The sequence below is a fragment of the Salvelinus sp. IW2-2015 genome, unplaced genomic scaffold (genome assembly GCF_002910315.2).
Source record: "Salvelinus sp. IW2-2015 unplaced genomic scaffold, ASM291031v2 Un_scaffold1482, whole genome shotgun sequence".
In the NCBI taxonomy this organism is placed as follows: Eukaryota; Metazoa; Chordata; class Actinopteri; order Salmoniformes; family Salmonidae; genus Salvelinus; species Salvelinus sp. IW2-2015.
Genome location: NW_019942938.1, coordinates 138,300 through 162,416, shown reverse-complemented (window position 1 = coordinate 162,416; position 24,117 = coordinate 138,300). Strand labels below are relative to the sequence as shown.

The 24,117-nt window shown below is 43.4% G+C and overlaps 2 protein-coding genes across 2 annotated transcripts; both read right to left on the bottom strand.

Annotated features, from left to right (window-relative positions):
- Positions 1–165: 165 nt before the first annotated feature.
- LOC112070986 (matrix remodeling-associated protein 8) lies at positions 166–15,214 on the bottom strand. The gene is made up of 10 exons (XM_024138443.2): positions 14,981–15,214; positions 7,606–7,632; positions 7,088–7,396; positions 6,885–6,986; positions 6,306–6,779; positions 1,392–1,556; positions 1,165–1,195; positions 955–1,037; positions 743–796; positions 166–621 (listed from the first exon to the last, which is right to left on the bottom strand). Exons 1-10 carry the CDS (start codon positions 14,997–14,999, stop codon positions 596–598), a joined length of 1,290 nt encoding a protein of 429 aa, XP_023994211.1. The 5' UTR covers positions 15,000–15,214; the 3' UTR covers positions 166–595.
- Positions 15,215–15,529: 315 nt separating this feature from the next.
- On the bottom strand, positions 15,530–20,386 carry aurkaip1 (aurora kinase A interacting protein 1). The gene is made up of 4 exons (XM_024138444.2): positions 20,283–20,386; positions 19,448–19,564; positions 16,427–16,896; positions 15,530–15,874 (listed from the first exon to the last, which is right to left on the bottom strand). The coding sequence occupies exons 2-4, from the start codon at positions 19,497–19,499 to the stop codon at positions 15,758–15,760; spliced, it is 639 nt and encodes a 212-aa protein (XP_023994212.1). The 5' UTR covers positions 19,500–19,564; positions 20,283–20,386; the 3' UTR covers positions 15,530–15,757.
- Between the last annotated feature and the right edge of the window lie 3,731 nt (positions 20,387–24,117).

The following is a 24,117-nucleotide window of genomic DNA, read 5'->3' as shown; positions in this document are numbered from 1 at the left end:
CAATCACAAATGGACTTGGTAAGAATACAGTTATAACGGCTTATTACTCATTTATAAGCAATCTACCAATGAATAATTAAAAGCCTGGCTATAAACTACTTATGACTCTTTACAGAAAGGATACGTTGGCTAAATGTAATGTGTTAACAGTAAATTACAGAAAGGTTTGTGCAAATATTTTAATAAACATACTCAAAGCGTTATGAGCTTGCTGCACTCAAATCATACATGGAGCATGACAGTTTTCCCACACACAATAAAAGACAACATGCATTCTGAAAATGAAAAGTTTGAAGAGTGAATTAAAGGAATACAGTGATAGAAAGTGTTTTGTTACATACAAAAAGGAAGGTTGTACAGTACACTGTGTTTTTGTTATATAAAATACTTGACAAAAAAATATCTGTGTAATATAAAATTGAAGACATATCTAGCCATGTTGAAATCACAGCAGATCAGAATACAGACTTTACCAGTATGAAAATATAAAACAAAAAAACATTGACTGGCGCAGCAATAGAAATGTTTTGGTAAGAGAGTTTGGTAAGGGGGTGTCTGCCCTGGACCAGCCAGCAGCATATCAGCTATTTCTGTCTCACTTCCACAACTTTCCATCCATTTCTAGAGAGATACGGAGGAAGAGAATAATAGGAAAGAAATGAGAAGTGACATTAACAAAAAGAAAGCCATTCAATTAGGCATGAAATTGTTGTTTGGAACCCATAATGTCACATATATTTACCTTTATTGCGGTCTTTGGACATATCTCTCTCTTTCAGTAAGTTGTTTTTGTAATCTAAGGATAGAAATGCAAAAGGGTTGGTCATTCAATTTGACATGTCATGATATACGGTATGAGCTCTGTGCAGCAACAGCCATTATTGATACCAGTCGCCCTGTTCAAACTCTCTAGTCTATATGAGGTWGGGCCTACAGGCAGCATGAGAGCCTTACCTGAATTCAGGTGTTCCTGGTTGCAGACCTTCAGCTCTGTGGCGTCCAATGCAATGTCCTCATGGTCAGTCACATGACCCCTCCTGTTTACCAGTAAGAGAGGGAGGTGGTTAGTCGTCAAAGTTCAGTGAGTTCAGGTCCTCCTTAAAATGAGTAATATTCTCATTATCAAGTGTGACCGCTGACCACCTTTACTAAATCAGTTCTCACCGTTTAGATCTTTGCAAGTCATACTCCAGCCCTAAAACAAGATTAACACACCTTTAACATACCATTTACAGGTCACAAAATCACACAGCCATTCAACTGATTTAAATATTAAATCAAGGACATTTATACAAATATAAAGTGTGTAAATTGAGGACATTCAAAGTGTGTCTGTGTGTGATAGAGACATGCAGAGATACATACAGTAGAGACACCCACACACACGCTACCTCTCTTTCTGCGTCGTGTGGTAAGCACAATGACTATTGTGATGATGAAGGCTAGGAGGAAGAAGGTAGCCAGGATGTAACCCAGCTGCTGGAAGAAGTGCCCTCGGTGCTCAGGGAGGATGACGTTGACTACTCGTGGCCTCTCAAGTTCAACCACGTTGTGGCCTGAAGGTGTAAGGACAACACTGTGGGTTCACTGGTCTGCTATTAACACTCATTGTGTTATAAACACAGGCTGGTTGTGGAACATTATATTAGTCACATTTTGTTATATCCATGTTGAGTGAAAATAATGATAGTATATAACCAATACATAGTGTTTAATTTGAACTGAGTGTATAAAACATTAAGAACACCTTCCTAATATTGAGTTGCGAACCCCCCCCCCCCCCCAACTTGTCTCAAGGCTTAAAAATCCTTCTTTCATCGGTCTCCTCCCCTTCATCAACACTGACTGAAGCAGATTTAACAGGTGACATTCAATAATGGGATCATAGATTTCACCCAGTCAGTCTCATTGAAAGAGCAGGTGTTCATAATGTTTTGTACACTCAGTGTTTGCCATTGATATTGCATTTTGAACGACAATTACATGTTTTTTCTGCATCATTGAAAAACAATTGTTAAGCTGGTTTTCATTTCTTTCAGAAACCGTGAGTAAAGGAAGAGTTGACCTGGTTCAGCTGTAACGACTTGCATACCTTAAAAAGAGAAATACCTATTACCCAAGAAAGAGGAGAGGGAGGAAAGGAAGGACAGAGGGGAGGAATTCTGTTGTGTGCGGTCAGCCTGTCCGAATTAGTTTTCCAGATATTTACCTTTTCTCATAAACACAGACAATGTTTTGCAAAGTATAAAGAATTAACCCTAGCTGTTGCTGTCTCTCTCAGTCACTGAAACTCCACCAGTCCGACTGGTCAGTGTAAGCAGACATTTGACAACACTCACCTCACAGTCATGCTCTGTGCAACACAAACACCACTTCTGCCAGGTTTCAGACAATTAATTAAGCTAAATAACAGACGGGGGAGAACGGGATTTGCTAACTGTGAAAACCATGTGATTTAAATCAATGAAAATAGCTATTACAAATTGGCATATCAAATTGTTACTTCCCTCACTGAGGTGTTTCTTCCACTGGCTAGGATCTACTCAAACCGTCTGCACACAATAACATGTACCATACCTTCCCATTACACATTTATTGCACCATAACCATCAATCAGCTTGCCACTGTTACACAGGTCTCTCTCACCTGCTGGGTGAGAACAGAAATTATAGTCATTGGGGATAATGATGGTGGAGACCTGTATTAACCAAGCCTGGGAAGGCTGATGACACTAAAATACTTTTTCTTTCCATCACCTAGAGGCATTTGTTTCTTTTAAATCTGTTCTCCTTGGCCCATCCGCAGATACAGTACCAGTCAAAAGTTTGGACACACCTACTCATTCAAGGGTTTTTCTACAGAATAGAATAATAGTGAAGACATCAAAACTATGAAATAACGCATATGGAATCACGTAGTAACCAAAAAAGTGTTAAACAAATCAAAATATATTTTAGATTCTTCAAAGTAGCCACCCTTTGCCTTGATGATAGCTTTGCACACTCTTGGCATTCTCTCAACCAGCTTCATGAGGTAGTCACCTGGAATGCTTTTCCAACAGTCTTGAAGGAGTTCCCACATATGCTGAGCACTTGTTGGCTGCTTTTCCTTCACTCTGCGGTCCACCTCATCCAAAACCATCTCAGTTGGGTTGAGGTCGGGTGATTGTGGAGGCCAGGTCATCTGACGCAGCACTCTATTACTCTCCTTCTTGGTCAAATAGCCCTTACACAGCCTAGTGGTGTGTTGGGTCATTGTCCTGTTGAAAAACAAATGATAGCACCACTAAGCGCAAACCAGATGGGATGGTGTATCGATGCAGAATGCTGTGGTAGCAATGCTGGTTAAGTGTGCCTTGAATTCTAAATAAATCACAGACAGTGTCACCAGCAAAGCACTACCACACCACCTCCTCCATGCTTCACAGAGTTAATCCGTTCACCTACTCTGCATCTCACAAAGACACGGTMGTTGGAACCAAAAATCTAAAGTTTCCACCGCTCTGATGTCCATTGCTCGTGTTTCTTGGCCTAAGCAAGTCTCTTCTTATTATTGGTGTCCTTTAGTAGTGTTTTTTTTGTATCAATCTGACCATGAAGGCCTTATTCACGCAGTCTCCTCAACAGTTGATGCTGAAATGCGTCTGTTACTTGAACTCTGTGAAGCATTTATTCAGGCTGCAATCTGAGGTGCAGTTTACTCTAATGACCTTATCTAATGTCCATTGATCGTGTTTCTTGGCCCAAGCAAGTCTCTTCTTGGTGTCCTTTAGTAGTGGTTTCTTTGCAGCAATTCAACCATAAAGGCTTGCTTCACACAGTCTCCTCTGAACAGTGGAACTCTGTAGCATTTATTTGGGCTGCAATCAGAAGTGCAGTTAACTCTAATGAACTTATCCTCTGCAGCAGAGGTAACTCTGGGTCTTCCTTTCCTGTGGCGGTCCTCATGAGGGACAGTTTCATCATAGCGCTTCATGGTTTTTGCGACTGCACTTGAAGAAACTTCAAGTTCTTGACATTTTCCTTATTGACTGACCTTCATGTCTTAAAGTAATGATGAACTGTCATTTCTCTTTGCTTATTTGAGCTGTTCTTACCATAATATGYACTTGGTCTTTTACCAAATAGGGCTATCTTCTATATACCACCCCTACCTTGTCACAACACAACCGATTGGCTCAAACACAKAAACGCAGAAATTCCACACATTTTTAACAAGGCACACCTGTTAACTTGCATTCCAGGTGACTACCTCATGAAGCTGGTTGAGAGAATGCCAAGAGTGTGCAAAGCTGTCATCAAGGCAAAGGGTGGCTACTTTGAAGAATCTCAAATTTAAAATATATTTTGATTTGTTTAACACTTTTTTGGTTACTACATGATTCCATGTGTGTTATCTCATAGTAGAATAATAGTYAAGACATCAAAACTATGTAGAAAATAGTAAAAATAAAGAAAAACCCTTGAATAAGTAGGTGCGTCCAAACTTTTGACTGGTACTGTATGTTATGACACATCATGACTGATTAAACTAGCCTGAGGATAGGTATTAGCTTGAGGCAGGCTTCAAATAAGAAATGAGCAGAGGACAGATACCATCCCTGGGTGGATCTTGCAAACTGCACCAGTCTTACAGAACAAATTGTATTGAATTAATCTAATTTAACACTTCCCAAGTGGCATCAGAGTTGCTAATTATCTCGTCTGTTTTGAATGTTGTTAATATGCATGAAACTGCAGTGTCATGGTCAAGGTCAACTATCTCTGGAGAACAATTAGTCTTGCCTCAGTTCTCTCTCCGTATCTCAGCTGTTGCCTGTTCCCATTCCCCTGGCAGATCAGACAAGAACTTACACGCAGAAACACAATGTGACATGTGCCGTGCAGAGGTCACACAGCTAGTGGTTTTAGTCTTGTTGAAAGACTGTGGTTAATTAGCAAGCCAATGAGCTGAAGGAATCCGACCTGGTCTGCATTTCTGGTTATTTTCTATTCTAAATGCTTTGGCTGCCTTATCCAGGTTCTGGCGCTCACAACAACACCGAGCTCTACTTTAGCTTGCCATAAATGATTACAGTGTAACAAAAAAGTGGGACAATGGCTGTTGCAATTGCAGAGTACGCAGATAAGAGTTGGCTGGACTGAACAAACGAAAAAGCACAACTAAGTAGAAGAAAGCTGAAGTCAAAAAGTAAAAATCAAAGCAAAGAACTCAAGACATGTCTGCATTGATCCACGTGAATTTCTTCCTGCATACTTTACAATGCTGTTAAATGGATCAACCCATCTTAAAAGGACAAAGGAGGATCCACATCTAACACTGAACCCCTGCCAACACCTCCCCCACTGTTCCCTTTCATGTCCCAGCTGGTCCAGGTGCGGAACAGATGTAGCACATTTCCTCCTTTTGCTGATAAACACGCCCCAACCAGAGGGCCAGAGAGAAGGAGAGAATCAGACTAGTGATGGAGAGAGACTGCTCTGTAGACAGGTTACTGTCGAGAGATAATGAAACTTAAAGAGACTGACAGAAATCCCAATTCACCAGTTGCAAAGCCTCACCATGCTCCATCCTTCCCCTGGAGTCTGGCTTTACTGCCCCTGTTGAGCTATAATGGCTCCTCCTGTAAACTAAGCCATTTGCTCAACTACAGAAAAATGAAAAAGGTCTCCAATGAAAATGAGAGCACTTCCGTTTTGGCCAATTAGTGGCCTTTCAGACAGACTTTCAGACAGGCTGCCTGCAGCCAGATTCCCCAAACAAAACCCCCTCCCTTTCTCAACACTCCAGAGCTCTCAATGCTCTCTCGCTCTCTCCCCCTCGCTGTCAGCTCATCTGCGGCCAAATGCATTCTTTCATTCTTTTTTCCCTCACCCTCTTTTTCTCCATCTTTCTTTTGTTGCCTCTTTCGCCCACTCCTTCATTCCCTCTTTCTCTCCCCCTTCCTCTTGTGCAGACAGAGAAAAGGTTTGAGAAGAGATCTGGCACAAAGATGCACTGACATAACTGACCAAAAATGCCTATAAATATGACCTATAAATATACCCCAGGAACAGTGTTCTCAGTTACACACAGGCTGCTGTAAAGACAGGCAGACACACACACCAATCAGATTAGAGAAAACGAAGCTCAGGGAAAATGTGAAAGAGAATATAGAGAGAAGATATAATGATTTATAGTTGAAACGAAAGGAGAAAGGGCTTTATTCTAACTATGCCCGCCATGTTCTAATGAAGTTTAAAAATGGTTCACACTTCCAATCAGAGAATAAATCCTAAGAGAAAGGGATATGCCGAGTGTCTTACTTGGGTCGTCATTGGGGAGTGCGTGGGGGACAGCAGGAGCTGCAGTGAGGACCAGAGGAGGTGGGGGGAGTGGAGGCCCCACCATGAGTCTGAAGATACGTCTCTCGTGCAGGCCACAGTAGTGGTGGTGCAGGTGGCAGGAGTACAGGCCCTTGTCGATGGGCTGCAGGTTAGAGATGGTCAGAGAGAAGTCCCCTACAGAGAAGGCATCCTCAGAAACACTCATCTTATCCACGGGGAAGAGCGGTCCATACTGTCTGCGCTCTCCGGAAGCGTACAGGTCCACCAGGCGGTCAGCCAAATCAGGTCTCACCCCAGGGGGCTGCCAGTCCCAGTGGGCTACCTGCTGCTGGTCCTCCTGCTGGCCCTCCGTCCACAGGGGCCGCCGGTTCACACACGGCAACACCACTGAGCTCCCCAGCAACACCACAAACACTGTCTTGTCCCCGTCCCAGTACCGCTTCTCCTTACGGGCTGAGATGGAACAGGGTGAATAGCGTTTTTGATTTAAGCATAATAGATACTGTATGGAAGACTATTCAAATCATCATGATTCAGATACATATTGTGGATAGTCACCTGACTTGGTGGTGTTGAGTTGTATCTTGATGGATTGGTGCAGCTGGCAGTAGTGGTGGTGCAGGTTACAACTATAAACACCTCGGTCAGCTGCTCCCACATCTGGCATAACACACATTCCAATGACATTTTCTTGAGTAATATAAATGAGTGTAATATTATATACAGTCATGAGCATACAGTATACCACGGGCCCAACTCACTGTTGATGACGAGGGAGAAGTTCCCGTCAGTGAAGGCGGTTTTGGGGATGGTTATGCGGCCCTTGTTGAACCCATTGTAGACTCTCTCTTTGACCCCAGGGGACATGTCCAGTATCCTCTCCACAGAGTACTCTGGTATGCTCCGGACCAGATCCCAGTGGACCACCCTCTGGCGGTCCTTCAGGCGGTCCCGGGTCCACACCATGCGGGGGCTGTTGCAGGGCAGTACCGCCTGTGTTCCGGCTGGGAGGGTGATGTTGCGGGCCTCCACCACCACCACACCTAGACTGCTGCTGCTCTGGCCCCATGCTAATGCAACACACACAGGACTTATTTGTACATTTTGCAACAGAAAAAAATACACAAAATTAAAACATTTCTCAACAAGATCATGAAAAAAAAAAAACATAACCCTAAAAATCACACACTTATACTAAAATGTAAACAGCAAATAGATGCATAAATGTTGTGGATAAACATGTGTAATACAATGAAGGTTACATGTTATGGGGACTTACCACTGGGCATGAAGAAGACAGCAGAAACTGAAACAAATAACAGAAAATGCCATTGTCATCATAGGAACCATAACTATCCATCTGGCAGGGTTGGACCTGAGCTGACCACAGAGTTGTGGTCACTGCGCTGTTGTGAACGGATAGCTTATACAGTAGTTAAGGCTGACTGGTATAACAGCTGCTTCAATGAGACAACTGGGTGGAGGAAGAGTGAAAAATAGGTCAAGAGAAAAACAACAAGAAGAAGAATGAAACAGGGAGAAGTATATACACTTCTCTATATTTCAATGTTTCGCCTTTTGGGACTGAAGGCATTCCTGTAGCAAGTCTGCTATTTCTAACCCAGATTTTCACTAAGCGCTATTACATCTGCTGTTTACCTAGGGGCCGGCTGCAGAGAGAAGCATACAGCCCAGGCAGAAACACACAGGCTCTATTCATTCCCCTGCTAAAAACTGTCAAGGCCAAAGTCCTGGGGGTAAACACAGCCAGCCAGCCCTCACCAGTCAACGTGCCCACTGCCACAACTGGGTGACCATTACTTAGATCATAGATGCCTATTGTACTTCATACACCAATGTTAGGGGAGCTATTCTCGTTCAATCCTAGAGGTTTAGCAGGCAGGCTTATGTTTTGTTTAAATTAACACCATAAAAATGGAAAGTCAAGTTATCCTAACAGTTGAGTAGGCCTATGCTGTTTTTAAGGGGTAGTTGTGGGGTTTTCAGAGACAGTAGATACCAGGTGTTTTGTTCATCTGCTGATATGACAGAATCCCCTCACATAAGGAAAAGTGATATGACTCAGGGACACTCGTCAAATCAAGTGGTTAAAAACCTCTACAGGATTGGTAGGTCCCCTGCGGGATGGTTGAACTAATGTAGGCTAATGTGATTAGCATGAGGTTGTAAGTAACAAGAACATTTCCCAGGACATAGACGTATCTGATATTGGCAGAAAGCTTAAATTCTTGTTAATGTAACTGCACTGTCCAATTTACAGGAGCTATTACAGTGAAAGAATACTATGCTATTGTTTGAGGATAGTGAACAGTTATGAACTTGAAAATGTATTAATAAACCAATTAGGCACATTTGGGCAGTCTTGAAATAAAATTAACAGAAATGCAATGGTTTATTGGATCAGTCTAAAACTTTGCACATACACTGCTGCCATCTAGTGGCGAGCGGGTTGGAGCGAGCGGTCGCATTCGCGCTTTGGTCCGCAGGTAGTATAACTTTTCATTACATTTCATTACATTTCATTATAGTACAACGGTTTGATTTGTCTAATCTTAGCAATTTCTTCTTAGCTAGCTACATAGCCGTCTTTGTATCAAAGATAGTTGCGTAATTATCGTATTTCGTCGTCCTAACGCAGTCTACACTGCTATCTGCCCAGCAGCTAGCCAGCTAGCAAACGTCCACCGTCTACCGAATAGCAGCACTGTAGCAACTATTACACTCAACTGACGACTTGATTAGTGTAGTGTTAGCTAGCTACATAGTTGTCTTTGCTGTCTTCGTATCCAAGATAATTGTGTAGTTTAGAGTGTGTAGTTTTAGAGTGATTATCTTAATTTACCGAGGTTAGCTAGCCAGCTACTTGTCGTCTTAACGTAGGAGACACTGCTAGCTAGCCAACAGCTAGCCAACGTCTACCGAATAGAACTTCCGCACTCAACAACCCGGTCGCATTCCGCTTCGCTCCACAGGTAGTATCACATTTTCATTTCATTTCATTACAGTACAACGGTTTGATTTGTTTGATCGTAGCTAGCTACACAGCTAGCTACATAGCCGTCTTTGTATCAAAGATAATTGTGTAGTCTAGAGCGATTTTCTAGGTTAGCTAGCCAGCTACTGTCGTTCTTTTAACGCAACGTAAGTAATCAACACTGCTAGCTAGCCAGCTAGCCCCGAATAGCAAGCACTGTAGAAACTATTACACTCAACGGAACGACTTGATTAGTGTAGTGTCAACAACGCAGCCACTGCCAGCTAGCTTACAAAGTCAACAACGCAGCCACTGCCAGCTAGCCTACTTCAGCAGTACTGTATCATCTTAATCATTTTAGTCAATAAGATTCTTGCTACGTAGCTTAACTTTCTGAACATTCGAGACGCGTAGTCCACTTGTCATTCCAATCTCCTTTGCATTAGCGTAGTCTTCTGTAGCCTGTCAACTATGTGTCTGTCTATCCTGTTCTCTCCTCTCTGCACAGACCATACAAACGCTCCACACGCGTGGCGCGGCACCCTAATCTGGTGTCCCAGCGCGCACGACCACGTAAAGTTCCAGGTCTCCGGTAGCCTCTGGAACTGCCGATCTGCGGCCAACAAGGCAGAGTTCATCTCAGCCTATGCCTCCTCTCAGTCCCTCGACTTCTTGGCACTGACGGAAACATGGATCACCACAGATAACACTGCTACTCCTACGCTCTCTCTTCGTCCGCCCACGTGTTCTCGCACACCCGAGAGCTTCTGGTCAGCGGGTGGTGGACGGGATCCTCATCTCTCCCAAGTGGTCATTCTCTCTTTCTCCCCTTACCATCTGTCTATCGCCTCCTTTGAATTCCATGCTGTCACAGTTACAGCCCTTTCAAGCTTAACATCCTTATCATTTATCGCCTCCAGGTTCTCGGAGAGTTCATCAAGAGCTTGATGCCTTGATAAGCTCCTTTCCTGAGGACGGCTCACCTCTCACAGTTCTGGGCGACTTTAACCTCCCCACGTCTACCTTTGACTCATTCCTCTCTGCCTCCTTCTTTCCACTTCTCTCCTCTTTTGACCTCACCTCTCACCTTCCCCTACTCTCAAGGCAGGCAATACGCTCGACCTCATCTTTACTAGATGCTGTTCTTCCACAAACCTCATTGCAACTCCCCTCCAAGTCTCCGACCACTACCTTGTATCCTTTTCCCTCTCGTCTCTATCCAACACTTCCCACACTGCCCCTACTCGGATGGTATCGCGCCGTCCCAACCTTCGCTCTCTTCCCCGCTACCCTCTCCTCTTCATCCTATCATCTCTTCCCTCTGCTCAAACCTTCTCCAACCTATCTCCTGATTCTGCCTCCTCAACCCTCCTCTCCTCCTTTCTGCATCCTTTGACTTCCTATGTCCCCTATCCCTGGCCGGCTCGGTCCTCCCTCCCGCTCCGTGGCTCGACGACTCATTGCGAGCTCACAGAACAGGGCTCCGGGCAGCCGAGCGGAAATGGAGGAAAACTCGCCTCCCTGCGGACCTGGCATCCTTTCACTCCTCCTCCTCTCTACATTTTCCTCTTCTGTCTCTGCTGCTAAAGCCACTTTCTACCACTCTAATATTCCAAGCATCTGCCTCTAACCCTAGGAAGCTCTTTGCCACTTCTCCTCCCTCCTGAATCCTCCTCCCCCTCCCCCCCCCTCCTCCCTCTCTGCAGATGACTTCGTCAACCATTTTGAAAAGAAGGTCGACGACATCCGATCCTCGTTTGCTAAGTCAAACGACACGCTGGTTCTGCTCACACTGCCCTACCTGTGCTCTGACTCTTTCTCCCCTCTCTCTCCAGATGAAATCTCGCGTCTTGTGACGGCCGGCGCCAACAACCTGCCCGCTTGACCCTATCCCCTCCTCTCTTCTCCAGACCATTTCCGGAGACCTTCTCCTTACCTCACTCGCTCATCAACTCATCCCTGACCGCTGGCTACGTCCCTTCCGTCTTCAAGGAGCGAGAGTTGCACCCCTTCTGAAAAAACCTTCACTCGATCCTCCGATGTCAACAACTACAGACCAGTATCCCTTCTTTCTTTTCTCTCCAAAACTCTTGAACGTGCCGTCCTTGGCCAGCTCTCCCGCTATCTCTCTCAGAATGACCTTCTTGATCCAAATCAGTCAGGTTTCAAGACTAGTCATTCACTGAGACTGCTCTTCTCTGTATCACGGAGGCGCTCCGCACTGCTAAGCTAACTCTCTCACCTCTGCTCTCATCCTTCTAGACCTATCGGCTGCCTTCGATACTGTGAACCATCAGATCCTCCTCTCCACCTCTCCGAGTTGGGCATCTCCGGCGGCGGCCCACGCTTGGATTGCGTCCTACCTGACAGGTCGCTCCTACCAGGTGGCGTGGCGAGAATCTGTCTCCTCACCACGTGCTCTCACCACTGGTGTCCCCAGGGCTCTGTTCTAGGCCTCTCCTATTCTCCGCTATAACACCAAGTCACTTGGCTCTGTCATAACCTCACATGGTCTCTCCTATCATTGCTATGCAGACGAACACACAACTAATCTTCTCCTTTCCCCTTCTGATGACCAGGTGGCGAATCGCATCTCTGCATGTCTGGCAGACATATCAGTGTGGATGACGGATCACCACCTCAAGCTGAACCTCGGCAAGACGGAGCTGCTCTTCCTCCCGGGGAAGGCTGCCGTTCCATGATCTCGCCATCACGGTTGACAACTCCATTGTGTCCTCCTCCCAGAGCGCTAAGAACCTTGGCGTGATCCTGGACAACACCCTGTCGTTCTCAACTAACATCAAGGCGGTGGCCCGTTCCTGTAGGTTCATGCTCTACAACATCCGCAGAGTACGCACTGCCTACACAGGAGCGGCGCAGGTCCTAATCCAGGCACTTGTCATCTCCCGTCTGGATTACTGCAACTCGCTGTTGGCTGGGCTCCCTGCCTGTGCCATTAAACCCCTACAACTCATCCAGAACGCCGCAGCCCGTCTGGTGTTCAACCTTCCAAGTTCTTCACGTACCCCGCTCCTCCGCTCTCTCCACTGGCTTCCAGTTGAAGCTCGCATCCGCTAAAGACCATGGTGTTGCCTACGGAGCTGTGAGGGAACGGCACCTCAGTACTCCAGGCTCTGATCAGGCCTACCACCAAACAAGGGCACTGCGTTCATCCACCTCTGGCCTGCTCGCCTCCTACCACTGAGGAAGTACAGTTCCCGCTCAGCCCAGTCAAAACTGTTCGCTGCTCTGGCCCCCAATGGTGGAACAAACTCCTCACGACGCCAGGACAGCGGAGTCAATCACCACTTCCGGAGACACCTGAAACCCCACTCTTTTAAGGAATACCTAGGATAGGATAAAGTAATCCTTCTCACCCCCCCCCCTTAATAGATTTAGATGCACTATTGTAAAGTGGCTGTTCCACTGGATGTCATAAGGTGAATGCACCAATTTGTAAGTCGCTCTGGATAAGAGCGTCTGCTAAATGACTTAAATGTAATGTAAATGTAGTGGCCAAAATATAAACTGCGCCTGGTCTTTCATAATACATTATGGCCTCTCTCTTGCATTTCAAAGATTGTACAAAAAAAATACAAAAATAAAATGCATGTTTTTTTTCATTGTATTATGTTTTACCAGATCTAATGTGTTATATTCTCCTACATTCATTTAACATTTCAACGTTTCCTTTCAAATGGTATCAAGAATATGCATATCCTTGCTCCAAGTCCTGAGCTACCGGCAGTTAGATTTGGGTGTCATTTTAGGCAAAAATTGAAAAGGGGCGGATCCTTAAGGTGTTTTAAGAGCGTTGGGCCAGTAACCGAAAGGTCGCTGTTTCGAATCACCGAGCCCAGAAGGTGAAAAATCTGTCAATTTGCCCTTAAACAAGGCACTTAACCCAAATTGCTCCTGTAAGTTGCTCTGGATAAGAGTGTCTGCTAAATGACTAAAATGTCAAATGTCACATGCTCCAAATACAACTGGTGTAGACTAACAGGAAATGCTTGCTCATCTCCTCTGATGACCTCCAATACAGTCCTGTCATGGTTTCACATCAACTGTGGTTTTTACTTATTTACGGTCAGTAAACTTACTCCCTATGTGATTAGTTGATGGTCTCTATAAATAACATTTCTTTCAAAGGTTCTCCTACGATTAAAATGACTATTTCTTGTTTGGTGAAGTCATTGAACTTGAGATGCTGATGTTTCTTATGATATAACCATCTAGACGAGGCAATGTCTCATCTCTATGATCAACATGTTTATGCGAGTCCATGAGCTCATAATAGTCCAAGGTTGGTTATGTGCGCCACCATACTGGACAACTGTGGTATGAGCAGCACTGAAGGATATAAACTATTCTGTGGACAGAAAAAATAAATAATAATCAAACCCTGTGAATGTCTCCTTGGTCTCTAGTGCAGACATACAAAGCTAACACTTAAAGATTTAACTACCTGCTACTGAATTGCCATGTTAAATGACTGCCACTTTCACAATAACTTAAATCTGAAGGTGAATCGCTACAGCAATGATACACATTACTGAATGTGGAAAAATAATTTAACTAAAAAAACATGTACATGCTGTATTATTTTGCTCAGGAGGGTAATGCATAGTTTAGTTGCACAGAGACAGTTTGTAAWTTWTTTTATTTTTTTAACTATGTGCAGGAATTTCTCTCTCCCCCAATGACACTGTAGTTTGATGAGCACACAGCACAGCTCAGTAATAACTCAACCAAGCTGCAGATTCAGCTATATATACACAAGGGTCAACTCAGACACTCTTTGCTCTAGAAGGCACATCCTGCCTGATAAGCATCATTTTGTTGACATTATGCTGAGACTGGAATCAGTCAATATCTGAATCTGTAAACCGTCCCTAACAGGAGGGTGTGAATTTCCTGTCCATTCCTGTAATCGCAGTTTGCCTCTAGGCTAGGGCATGCATGGACGCTTGATACACAGAATAAGTTGGTTTCCTTCCTACCAATTTCTGCAACAACCACGATATTGGTAAATCATTCAATGAACATTGTCATTCTAATTACAATTTTAAGTAAGAATTCATGAAAATCGGTGACTCTACATTTTGATAGCCTCCTATGTTGAATAACATTGTCTAAGGCCCTAAATTGAGTTTAAGTGGTAATCCCTGTATCTTGAGTAACTCCAGCCCACTTATGGTGAGACACTCCCTCATTTACTGGCACATATAATGACAGGCTACAGGGATTGTGCTGACTCTCCCACTCTGACCGCAGTTAACTCAAAACACATTGGAGTGAACCCATAAGAAAAGCACCCAACCGCCACCAAATACCCGAGGCAGACATGATTGCCCATTCTTCTTTACCTATTTAACATAAGAATTTAGTGATATACAGAGAGTACATTTAACAGATCATTGATGCAGGGGTACAAGGTATTTGAGGTAGATACTGTCTGTACCTAAAGGCAGGGTAAAGTGACTAGGCATCAGGATAGATAAATACTATACTAAATACATTTAAATTAATCTGCATTGATGCAGGGTCTTCTAACGTTCTAATTTTGGCGCAGGGTCAACTAGCGTTATCACTTTGGCACAGGGTCGACAAACATTGAAGCTTTTGTTCCGTTACAGTAAAAACKGAAATTGGAACTTACTCAGAAACAGCAGCAACATGTCTTTGTTTTTCTTTTTCAACTTCTCCTCAAAAGATGGGAGAAAAGATGGTAGGCTGCAACACGGTGGCACATCAACGGACAGAAGAAAGCAACACCTGAAGAAAGTTCATCAACAACAAAACGACAGACTTCTCCAGAGTCTAGACCAGCAGTGTATGCCCCTCCTACACGTGCCTGTGAAACCCTACACCTTCTGACACTGCGACAGAGTGAACAGACGGAGTGCATCTTCTAGTCTCCTGCTTCACATTGGCATCTTTGAAAGTGACCACTTCTTCTGACCTAATATCACGTGATACCTTACCGGAATATTGTTTTATCATTTTGTCACTCACTGAACAGCAATGGACTATAATCAGCTTAACATCTTTCAGACTCCCAAGTTCAATGAAACAGAGGTTGTACAATACTGCCACTCAGTTTCTCTCACGGAATAGCAAAGGAAAAGGTATAAAATAATATAGCAGCCTATGCTAAGCAGGTATGAACATACTGGTATGATATATTAAATAAGATGAGTAGATACAATTATAAGGATGGGAAACAAAGCTTTATTGTTTATTTTCACTTACTTACAATGAACATCACACTCAACAGGAGAGAACATGTGGAAAATGTCCACATCACTGACAAGTAGCAAAGGAGAGCAGGCTGCTCTGCTGTGTTTGAGGAAAAGCGTACGTGTCCTGTTATGACCCAGTGTGTGGATCAGTCAGCGGTGTGCCAGAAGGCTCTCAGCCTTGCATGTACTCTTCTTCATCCCCTCTTGGACTTGTACTGTTTAATGAAGATTTTGGGTGTGTTCCATCCCTCTGGGGCTTTCTTCAGTCCAGCTCTCATCCAGATCCTCTGCAGATCCTTCTCGAAGCGTTTCTGCACACAAGTACAGAAAATACACTATTAGAGCTCTCACAGGGACTGTAATAAGTGTTACAATCTGTTCAAAGCAGTGGGGACATAATTACTGAGGTAACATAAGCTGTGAGTGATGAGCAGTTAAAGGGATACTTCAGGATTTAGTCATTTTTAATTTTACCTTTATTTAACTAGGCAAGTCAGAACAAATTCTTATTTACAATGACGGCCTACCGGGAAAAAGTGGGTTAACTGCCTTGTTCAGGGGCAGATCGACAGATTTTTACCATGTCAGTTCTGGGATTCGATTAGCAACCTTTCGGTTACTGGCCCAACGCTCTAACCACTAGGCTACCTGCCACCCGTTATCCATTTCCCCAGAGTCAGATGAACTCGTGGATACCATTTTTATGTCTCTGAATGCAGTTTGAAGGAAGTTAGAGGTAGCATCCAACAGATACCGATGGACTTCCAGCCAAAATCCCAGAGTATCCCTTTAAGAGTTTATACTCATAAGAACAACAATTAAGAGCACAACATTCTCCTTCCATTTCCAACCAAAACACTGACCTGCTTCTTTTTCCTCCTGCCCTCCAACACTCTCCTCCGCAGGAACTTGGTGCGTTTCAGCAGCTTCTTGTACTTGTGCCTGTTCATCTTCCGCCGCCGGATCTCCAGCACGTTCTTACAGCTGAGGGGCGTGACGGCGCCATCACCCTCCTCCAGTAGAGGGACTGCAAATGGGGGCAACACCTTGGTGTCCACCATCACATCTCCTTCCTCCAGGGGCTGAGGAGCCTCTAGCAGGGGAGGGAGGGAGTAGTGCAGGGAGAGCCAGCTCTCCAGTGGGGACACTGATAGATTACGAGGGACGAGGAACTCTTCCAGCTCTGGCTCCAGTGCCACCCATGGTTGAGGAGGCTGCGAGTTATCTGCTGCTGTTCCATAGTTTCTAGGTTTTCCATTTAGAGAAGAGCAGCAAGCAGGGAAGACGGGCAGTAGAGATCCACGCAATGACTGTACTGGAGTCTGAAGTGCACCTGAGCATTGAAGGAGAATAAACAGAATTGCATCAGTGTACCGTTTAAGTGATAGTGCCACATTTTAAAGTGGAACTGACAGCATTTTAGCAACATAAAATGGTATTTAAATCTGTTCATATAGACCCCCAGGAAGAATGACACTTTTAAAACATTTTCTGACAAGCAAGCACTTAGCTATGGTCATTTTGATCAATTCTTAAAATGTTTGGGAATTGCTTTTACTAAGGCATTTGGTGAAATTCTATAGCAATATAGAGTGGGAAATCAGCCATGCGTTTGGACAATTAATAGACACTGCAGTAAATAAAACGGAATAAAAACATGTCTCATCCAGGACCGGAGACTACACAGACCGGTTTACCAAAGCCAATCAGAGCTACAGTAGGCCTTTATACAAACAAGCCATTTTCCACACAGGCCTGCAATCATTCACTTTGAACTGGACTGTGTTTACCTAATTTGCCAGAATTTTCCATAATTATGATATAGCATTGAAGGTTGTGCAATGTAACAGGAATATTTAGACTTATGGATGCCACCCGTTAGATAAAATACGGAAGGGTTCCGTATTTCACTGAAAGAATAAATGTTTTGTTTTTGAGATGATAGTTTCCGGATCCCGTATTAATGACCTAAGGCTCGTATTTCTGTGTGTTATGTAATAATTAAGTCTATGATTTGATTGAGCAGTCTGACTGAGCGATGGTAGGCACCAGCAGGCTCGTAAGCATTCATTCAAACAGCAATTTTGTGCGTTTTGCCAGCAGCTCTTCGCAATGCGTCAAGCATTGCGCTGTTTATGACTTCAAGCCTATCAACTCCCGAGATTAGCTGGTGTAACCGATGTGAAATGGCTAGCTAGTTAGCGGGGTGCACGCTAATAGCGTTTCAAACGTCACTCGCTCTGAGACTTGGAGTAGTTGTTCCCCTTGCTCTGCATGGGTAACGCTGCTTCGAGGGTGGCGGTTGTCGATGTGTTCCTGGTTCGAGCCCAGGTAGCGGCGAGGAGAAGGATGGAAGCTATACTGTTACACTGGTAATACTAAAGTGCCTATAAAACCATCCAATAGTCAAAGGTATATMAAATAAAAATGGTATAGAGAAATAGTCCTATAATTCCTATAATAACTACAACCTAAAACTTCTTACCTGGGAATATTGAAGACTCATGTTAAAAGGAACCACCAGCTTTCATATGTTCTCATGTTCTGAGCAAGGAACTTAAACGTTAGCTTTTTTACGTGGCACATATTGCACTTTTACTTTCTTCTCCAACACTTTGTCTTTGCATTATTTAAACCAAATTGAACATGTTTCATTATTTATTTGAGGCTAAATTGATTTGATTGATGTATTATATTAAGTTAAAATAAAAGTGTTCATTCAGTATTGTTGTAATTGTCATTATAAAAAAAYATATATTGAATATATATATATTTTTATATCGGCCGATTAATCGGTATAGGCTTTTTATGGTCGTCCAATAATCGGTATCGGCATTGAAAAATCATAATCGGTATCGAAAAATCATAATCGGTCGACCTCTAGAAGGAACAATAGATAAACCCTCTCAAACTGTTTCAGCTAGTTGGCCGTCAAAATTCCACTGATAAAATATGGGGAATTGTAGCCTACTCATCCTTCTGCAGCTTGCCTGCAACCAAGATAAGCGGCTAAAGTTGGCAAGCAAGCTACTTCGACACAAATGAGAGAACACCTCCCTCTGACCTTTTTACTCGCCCTAGCAGAGCTGGTTACATGTTATCTAGCGCTTTTGTGACTAACTTATTTGTTTTGCCTACGTTTACTGACATCGGTCATATTTCAACCGCTGTTCGCGGTCGAAAATTCATCAGTTATTCTGCGCTCTGGCACACAGACGAAAGTGCTCCGAAATCGAGTTGAGTGAAGTTGCGATCGCAAGAGATATGCTAAATGGATAAGTCGTTCAAGTTCTTGCTAGCTAACCAAATGACACCTGGATCTCTAGCTATGTATAGCCACCAAAAACACGATATGAGGAGAAAGTGACARGACATCCTCCCAGCTAGCTAGCGTTAGGCGCTGTGTTTTTAGCTTGCTACATAAATAGATATGCAAGCCTATGTTATGACTGACTAGTGATCATTGCCCATGCTAGTTTGATTGTATTGACATTCCCAGCCTTAGTTACATTGTCCGTTTTTGTCATGGAAAACGAAACAACCGAATGGAGGCAGCAAACAATGCACCAGGCCAGCTGTGAATTACAACCCGATAGCAATATTTTTGGGACTACCAAGAAATGTAGTGGTGAATTATATTAATCATGCATTAACCTGCATCCATCTATTCTGCCAACAATGCTTTAGTGTACGTCATGGAATGTTGAGTGAAATATAACCTATTTTTAAAACCTCTTATAAAGTTGGTTTTGTAGCATAAACTGGTCATTTGATATGTTTTACTGATATTATGATTGTCTGTTTCACATCTGCAAAGTAGTTAAAACATTGTCAGTTCCACTTTAAGCTAGCTATAGATATGATGTGTGTCTTGACAAACTTACCAGCTGCTCTGCAAAGCAGACTGAGGCGAGGGGCCACCCTTGAGATAAACATATCTACGATTATTCAAGTGGAGTCATCAGGAATTAARGAGTCTGTAGGCTGCTCCAGTGCGTGCCCTATGGAAAAGACCATTCATGTCAATTGTAAAAACCTTCAAGTTCCTTGGTGTCCACATCACCAACAAACTAACATGGTCCAAGCACACCATGACAGTCGTGAAGAGGGCACGACAAAACCTTTTCCCCCTGAGGAGACCGCTTTGATACAAGGWAATTTTCGTAGCAGGGTAGGAAAGTATTCTCGCTAAACTTAACCTACTATGTTCTAACGTTAACCTTCGCCTCCTAACCTGCTACGTTAATTATTATAACATGCTGCGTAAATTATCCTAACCTACTACGAAAAAGTCACTATCGTAACTGAAAATAGTATTTCTCTTAACTAATTTAGCTGAGACACAATCTTTTCATACCGCTTTGATACAAGGTAATTTTCGTAGTACGTTATGAAAGCATTTTTGCTACCACCCAAGTCTCCTGACCTTCTACGTTAATTATCCTAATTCTACTGCGTAAATTCTCCCAACCTGCTACGAAATAGTCACTTCGACATCAAAGTGGCGTAAAAATAGTAGCTAGCTGCTGACACGTTAGCTTAGAGATTCTGTTGATTTCTATGACTGGTTGTTAGCTCTCTTGCTAACTAGCTAACACTATCATGGAGTACTCGTCTCAGGGAATAATCCCAAACAGTTTTCACACGTATAAAAAGTTATGCTGTGTACTAACACAAGATTAAATCGGTAATTAAATTCATATTTTCGCAATGACTTACTTGACACTAGCTACACGCGAGGCTAACGTTATCAATGATTTTCGTTTTTCAATGTGACTCTGGGAGACAACTTCCGGTCCACCTAAAACACTCTTCCTCTTTTCTTGTTACAAAATCTCCCTCGACATGGTTCCGCTTCAGTAATGACCTGAATGTGCTCAATATTTGAAAATACACGGTATATATTTGGTTTATTATGGTAACCCTGAACAAAGGCTTTATGACCTAAATAAGTTCAATAACTTCTTTCGTATAATTCGGGCTCTTGTAGGATTGTCTAAAATCTCATTCTTGAAGGAGGGAGGCATGTTCTGATGGGAAGCATCTGCTGTTGCTAGCCCCAATTCTGACTTGTGCTCTGATATCTGCTTCACTGATTTCTGCTCCCGTAAAAGCCTGGGGTTTCTGCACGTTAACACTATAAGCTTATTACCTAAAATGGATCAATTGAAATTGTGGGTTCAGATCTCCAATCCAGATGTGTTGGTCATTACTGAGACGTGGTTAAGGAAGAGTGTTTTGAATACTGATGTTAACCTTTCTGGTTATAACCTTTTTCAGCAAGACAGATCTTCCAAAGGTGGGAGAGTGGCAATCTATACCAAGGATCACCTTCAGTGTTGATTGTCTCCACCAAGTCTGCCCCCAAACAATTTGATTTTCTGGTCTTAAGTATTAAACTTTCAAATAACTCTTTGTTGACTGTTGCTGGGTGCTATCGTCCTCCATCAGCACCGGCCTGTACCCTACCTGCCCTAAGCTCTCTCCTGGCCCCTTACACCAAGTCTGAATTTGTCCTGCTAGGTGACCTAAACTGGGACATGCTGAAACCACCTGACCAAGTTCTAAAGTAATGGGACTCCCTAAATCTTTCTCAGATTATTACCAATCCCACAACGTATGACTCCAAACACCTAGAAAAGGCTACTCTTCTTGATGTTATCCTCACAAATAATCCTGATAGGTGTCAGTCTGGTGTTTTCTGTAATGACCTTAGTGATCACTGTTTTACAGACTGTGTTCGTAATGGCTGCTCAGTGAAACGACCTGTCCTGATTTGTCATAGACGCTTGCTAAAAAACTTTAATGAGCAAGCCTTCCTTTATGAACTGGCCTCTGTAAAATGGTATAAAATCAGCTTGATCCCCTCTGTCGAAGACCTTATTTTTTGATATTTTCATTGGTATTGTTAACAAACACGCCCCCATAAAGAAAATTAGAATTAAAAACAGGTTCAGCCCCTGGTTCGACTGTGATCTTGCAGAGTTACTCCACCGCAAGAATTGCATTTGGCGAAGGCTCGGCACACGCATACTCAGGCTGACTGGCTCTCGTTCAGGCAAATGAGGAATAAGTGCACTCAGGCTATCCGGAAGGCCAAAGTTAGTTACTTTAAGGAGCAGTTCTCTCTCTATGGGTCTAACCCAAAGAAGTTCTGGAAAACGGTTAAAGACCTGTTAAAGAATAAACCCTCCTCACAGCTGCCCATGTCCCTTAAAGTTGATGATGTGGTTGTTACTGACAAGATGCACATGGCTGAGCTCTTTAACCACCACTTCCTTAAGTCAGAAATCTTATTTGACTCAGCCATGCCTCCTTGCCCGTACAACATCTCCCACCCCTTCTAATGCGACTATCCCCGATGATTCTCCCTCTTTTTCCCCCTCCCCCACTACAAAGTTTCTCCCTTCAGGCAGTCACTGAGTCCGAGGTGCTAGAGGAGCTCCTGAAACTTGACCCCAAGAAAACATCTGGGCCAGATGGTTTAGACCCTTTCTTCTTTAAGGTTGCTGACCCTATCATTGCCAAGCCTATCTCCAACCTGTTTAACCTGTCTTTCCTTTCTGGGGAGGTTCCCATTGCTTGGAAGGCAGCCACGGTTCGTTCTTTATTTAAAGGGGGAGATCAAGCTGATCCTAACTGTTACAGGCCTATTTCTATTTTGCCCTGTTTATCAAAAGTGTTGGAACAATTTGTCAATAATCAACTGACTGGCTTTGTTGATGTGTATTGTATTCTCTCTGGTATGCAATCTGGTTTCCACTCAGGTTATGGATGTGTCACTGCAACCTTAAAGGTCCTCAATGATGTCACCATTGTCCTTGATTCTAAGCAATGTTGTGCTGCTATTTTTATTGACTAGGCCAAAGCTTTTGATATAGTAGACCATTCAATTCTTGTGGGCCGGCTAAGGAATATTGGTGTCTCTGAGGGGTCTTTGGGCTGGTTTGCTAACTACCTCTCTCAAAGAGTGCAGTGTATAAAGTCAGAAAATCTGCTGTCTCAGCCATTGCCTGTCATCAAGGGAGTACCCCAAGGCTCAATCCTAGGCCCCACACTCTCAATTTACATCAATAGCATAGCTCAGGCAGTAGGAAGCTCTCTCATCCATTTATATGCAGATGATACAGTCTTATACTCAGCTGGCCCCTCCCCGGATTTTGTGTTAAATGCTCTACAACAAAGCTTTCTTAGTGTCCAACAAGCTTTCTCTACCTTTAACTTTGTTCTGAACACCTCCAAAACAAAGGTCATGTGGTTCGGTAAGAATAATGCCCCTCTCCCTACAGGTGTGATTAATACCTCAGAGGGTTTAGAGCTTGATGTAGTCACCTCATACAAGTACTTGGGAGTATGGCTAGACGGTACACTGTCCTTCTCTCAGCACATATCAAAGCAGCAGGCTAAAGTTAAATCTAGACTTGGTTTCCTCTATCGTAATCGCTCCTCTTTCACCCCAGCTGCCAAACTAACCCTGAAATCAGCAGGTAAGGGTGCTCTCGAGCGGCTAAATGTTCTTTACCATTCGGCCATCAGATTTGCCACCAATGCTCCTTATAGGACACATCACTGCACTCTATACTCCTCCGTAAACTGGTCATCTCTGTATAACCGTCGCAAGACCCACTGGTTGATGCTTATTTATAAAACCCTCTTAGGCCTCACTCCCCCCTATCTGAGATATCTACTGCAGCCCTCATCCTCCACATACAACACCCGTTCTGCCAGTCACATTCTGTTAAAGGTCTGCAAAGCACACACATCCCTGGGTTGCTCATATTTTCAGTTCGCTGCAGCTAGCGACTGTAACGAGCTGCAACAAACACTCAAACTGAACAGTTTTATCTCAATCTCTTCATTCAAAGACTCAATCATGGACASTCTTACTGACAGTTGTGACTGCTTTGTGTGATGTATTGTTGTCTTTACCTTATTGCCCTTTGTGCTGTTGTCTGTGCCAAATAATGTTTGTACCATGATTTGTGCTGCTACCATGTTGTGTTGCTACCATGTTGTTGTCATGTTGTGTTGCTACCATGCTGTGTTGTCATGTGTTGCTGCCTTGCTATGTTGTTGTCTTAGGTCTCTCTTGTAGTATGTAGTATGTGTTGCCTCTCTTGCCGTGATGTGTGTTTTGTCCTATATTTATATGTTATTTATGTATTTTAATCCCAGCCCCTGTCCCCACAGGAAGTCTTTTGCCTTTTGGTAGGCCGTCATTGTAAATAAGAATTTGTTCTTAACTGACTTGCCTAGTTAAATAAAGGTTAAATAAATAAATAAATAAATGGAACGGATCCATCAAACTATGCCTCCCATAAAACCAGGTCATGGCTAGAAGGGATGCAGCTTTTGTCAAATTAACGTAACATTTTAGCTAACCCTAACCKTTTTCCTAACCTTAACCTAATTCTCCTAATTCTGACGTTAATTTGACCAAAGCTGGATCCATTCTAGCCATGACCATAAAACCTTTATAAACAGACAACTTTAGGATACAGTAGTGAGTTAAACATAATACAATTCTCTGCAGAAAACWCAGTAAGACATCTGA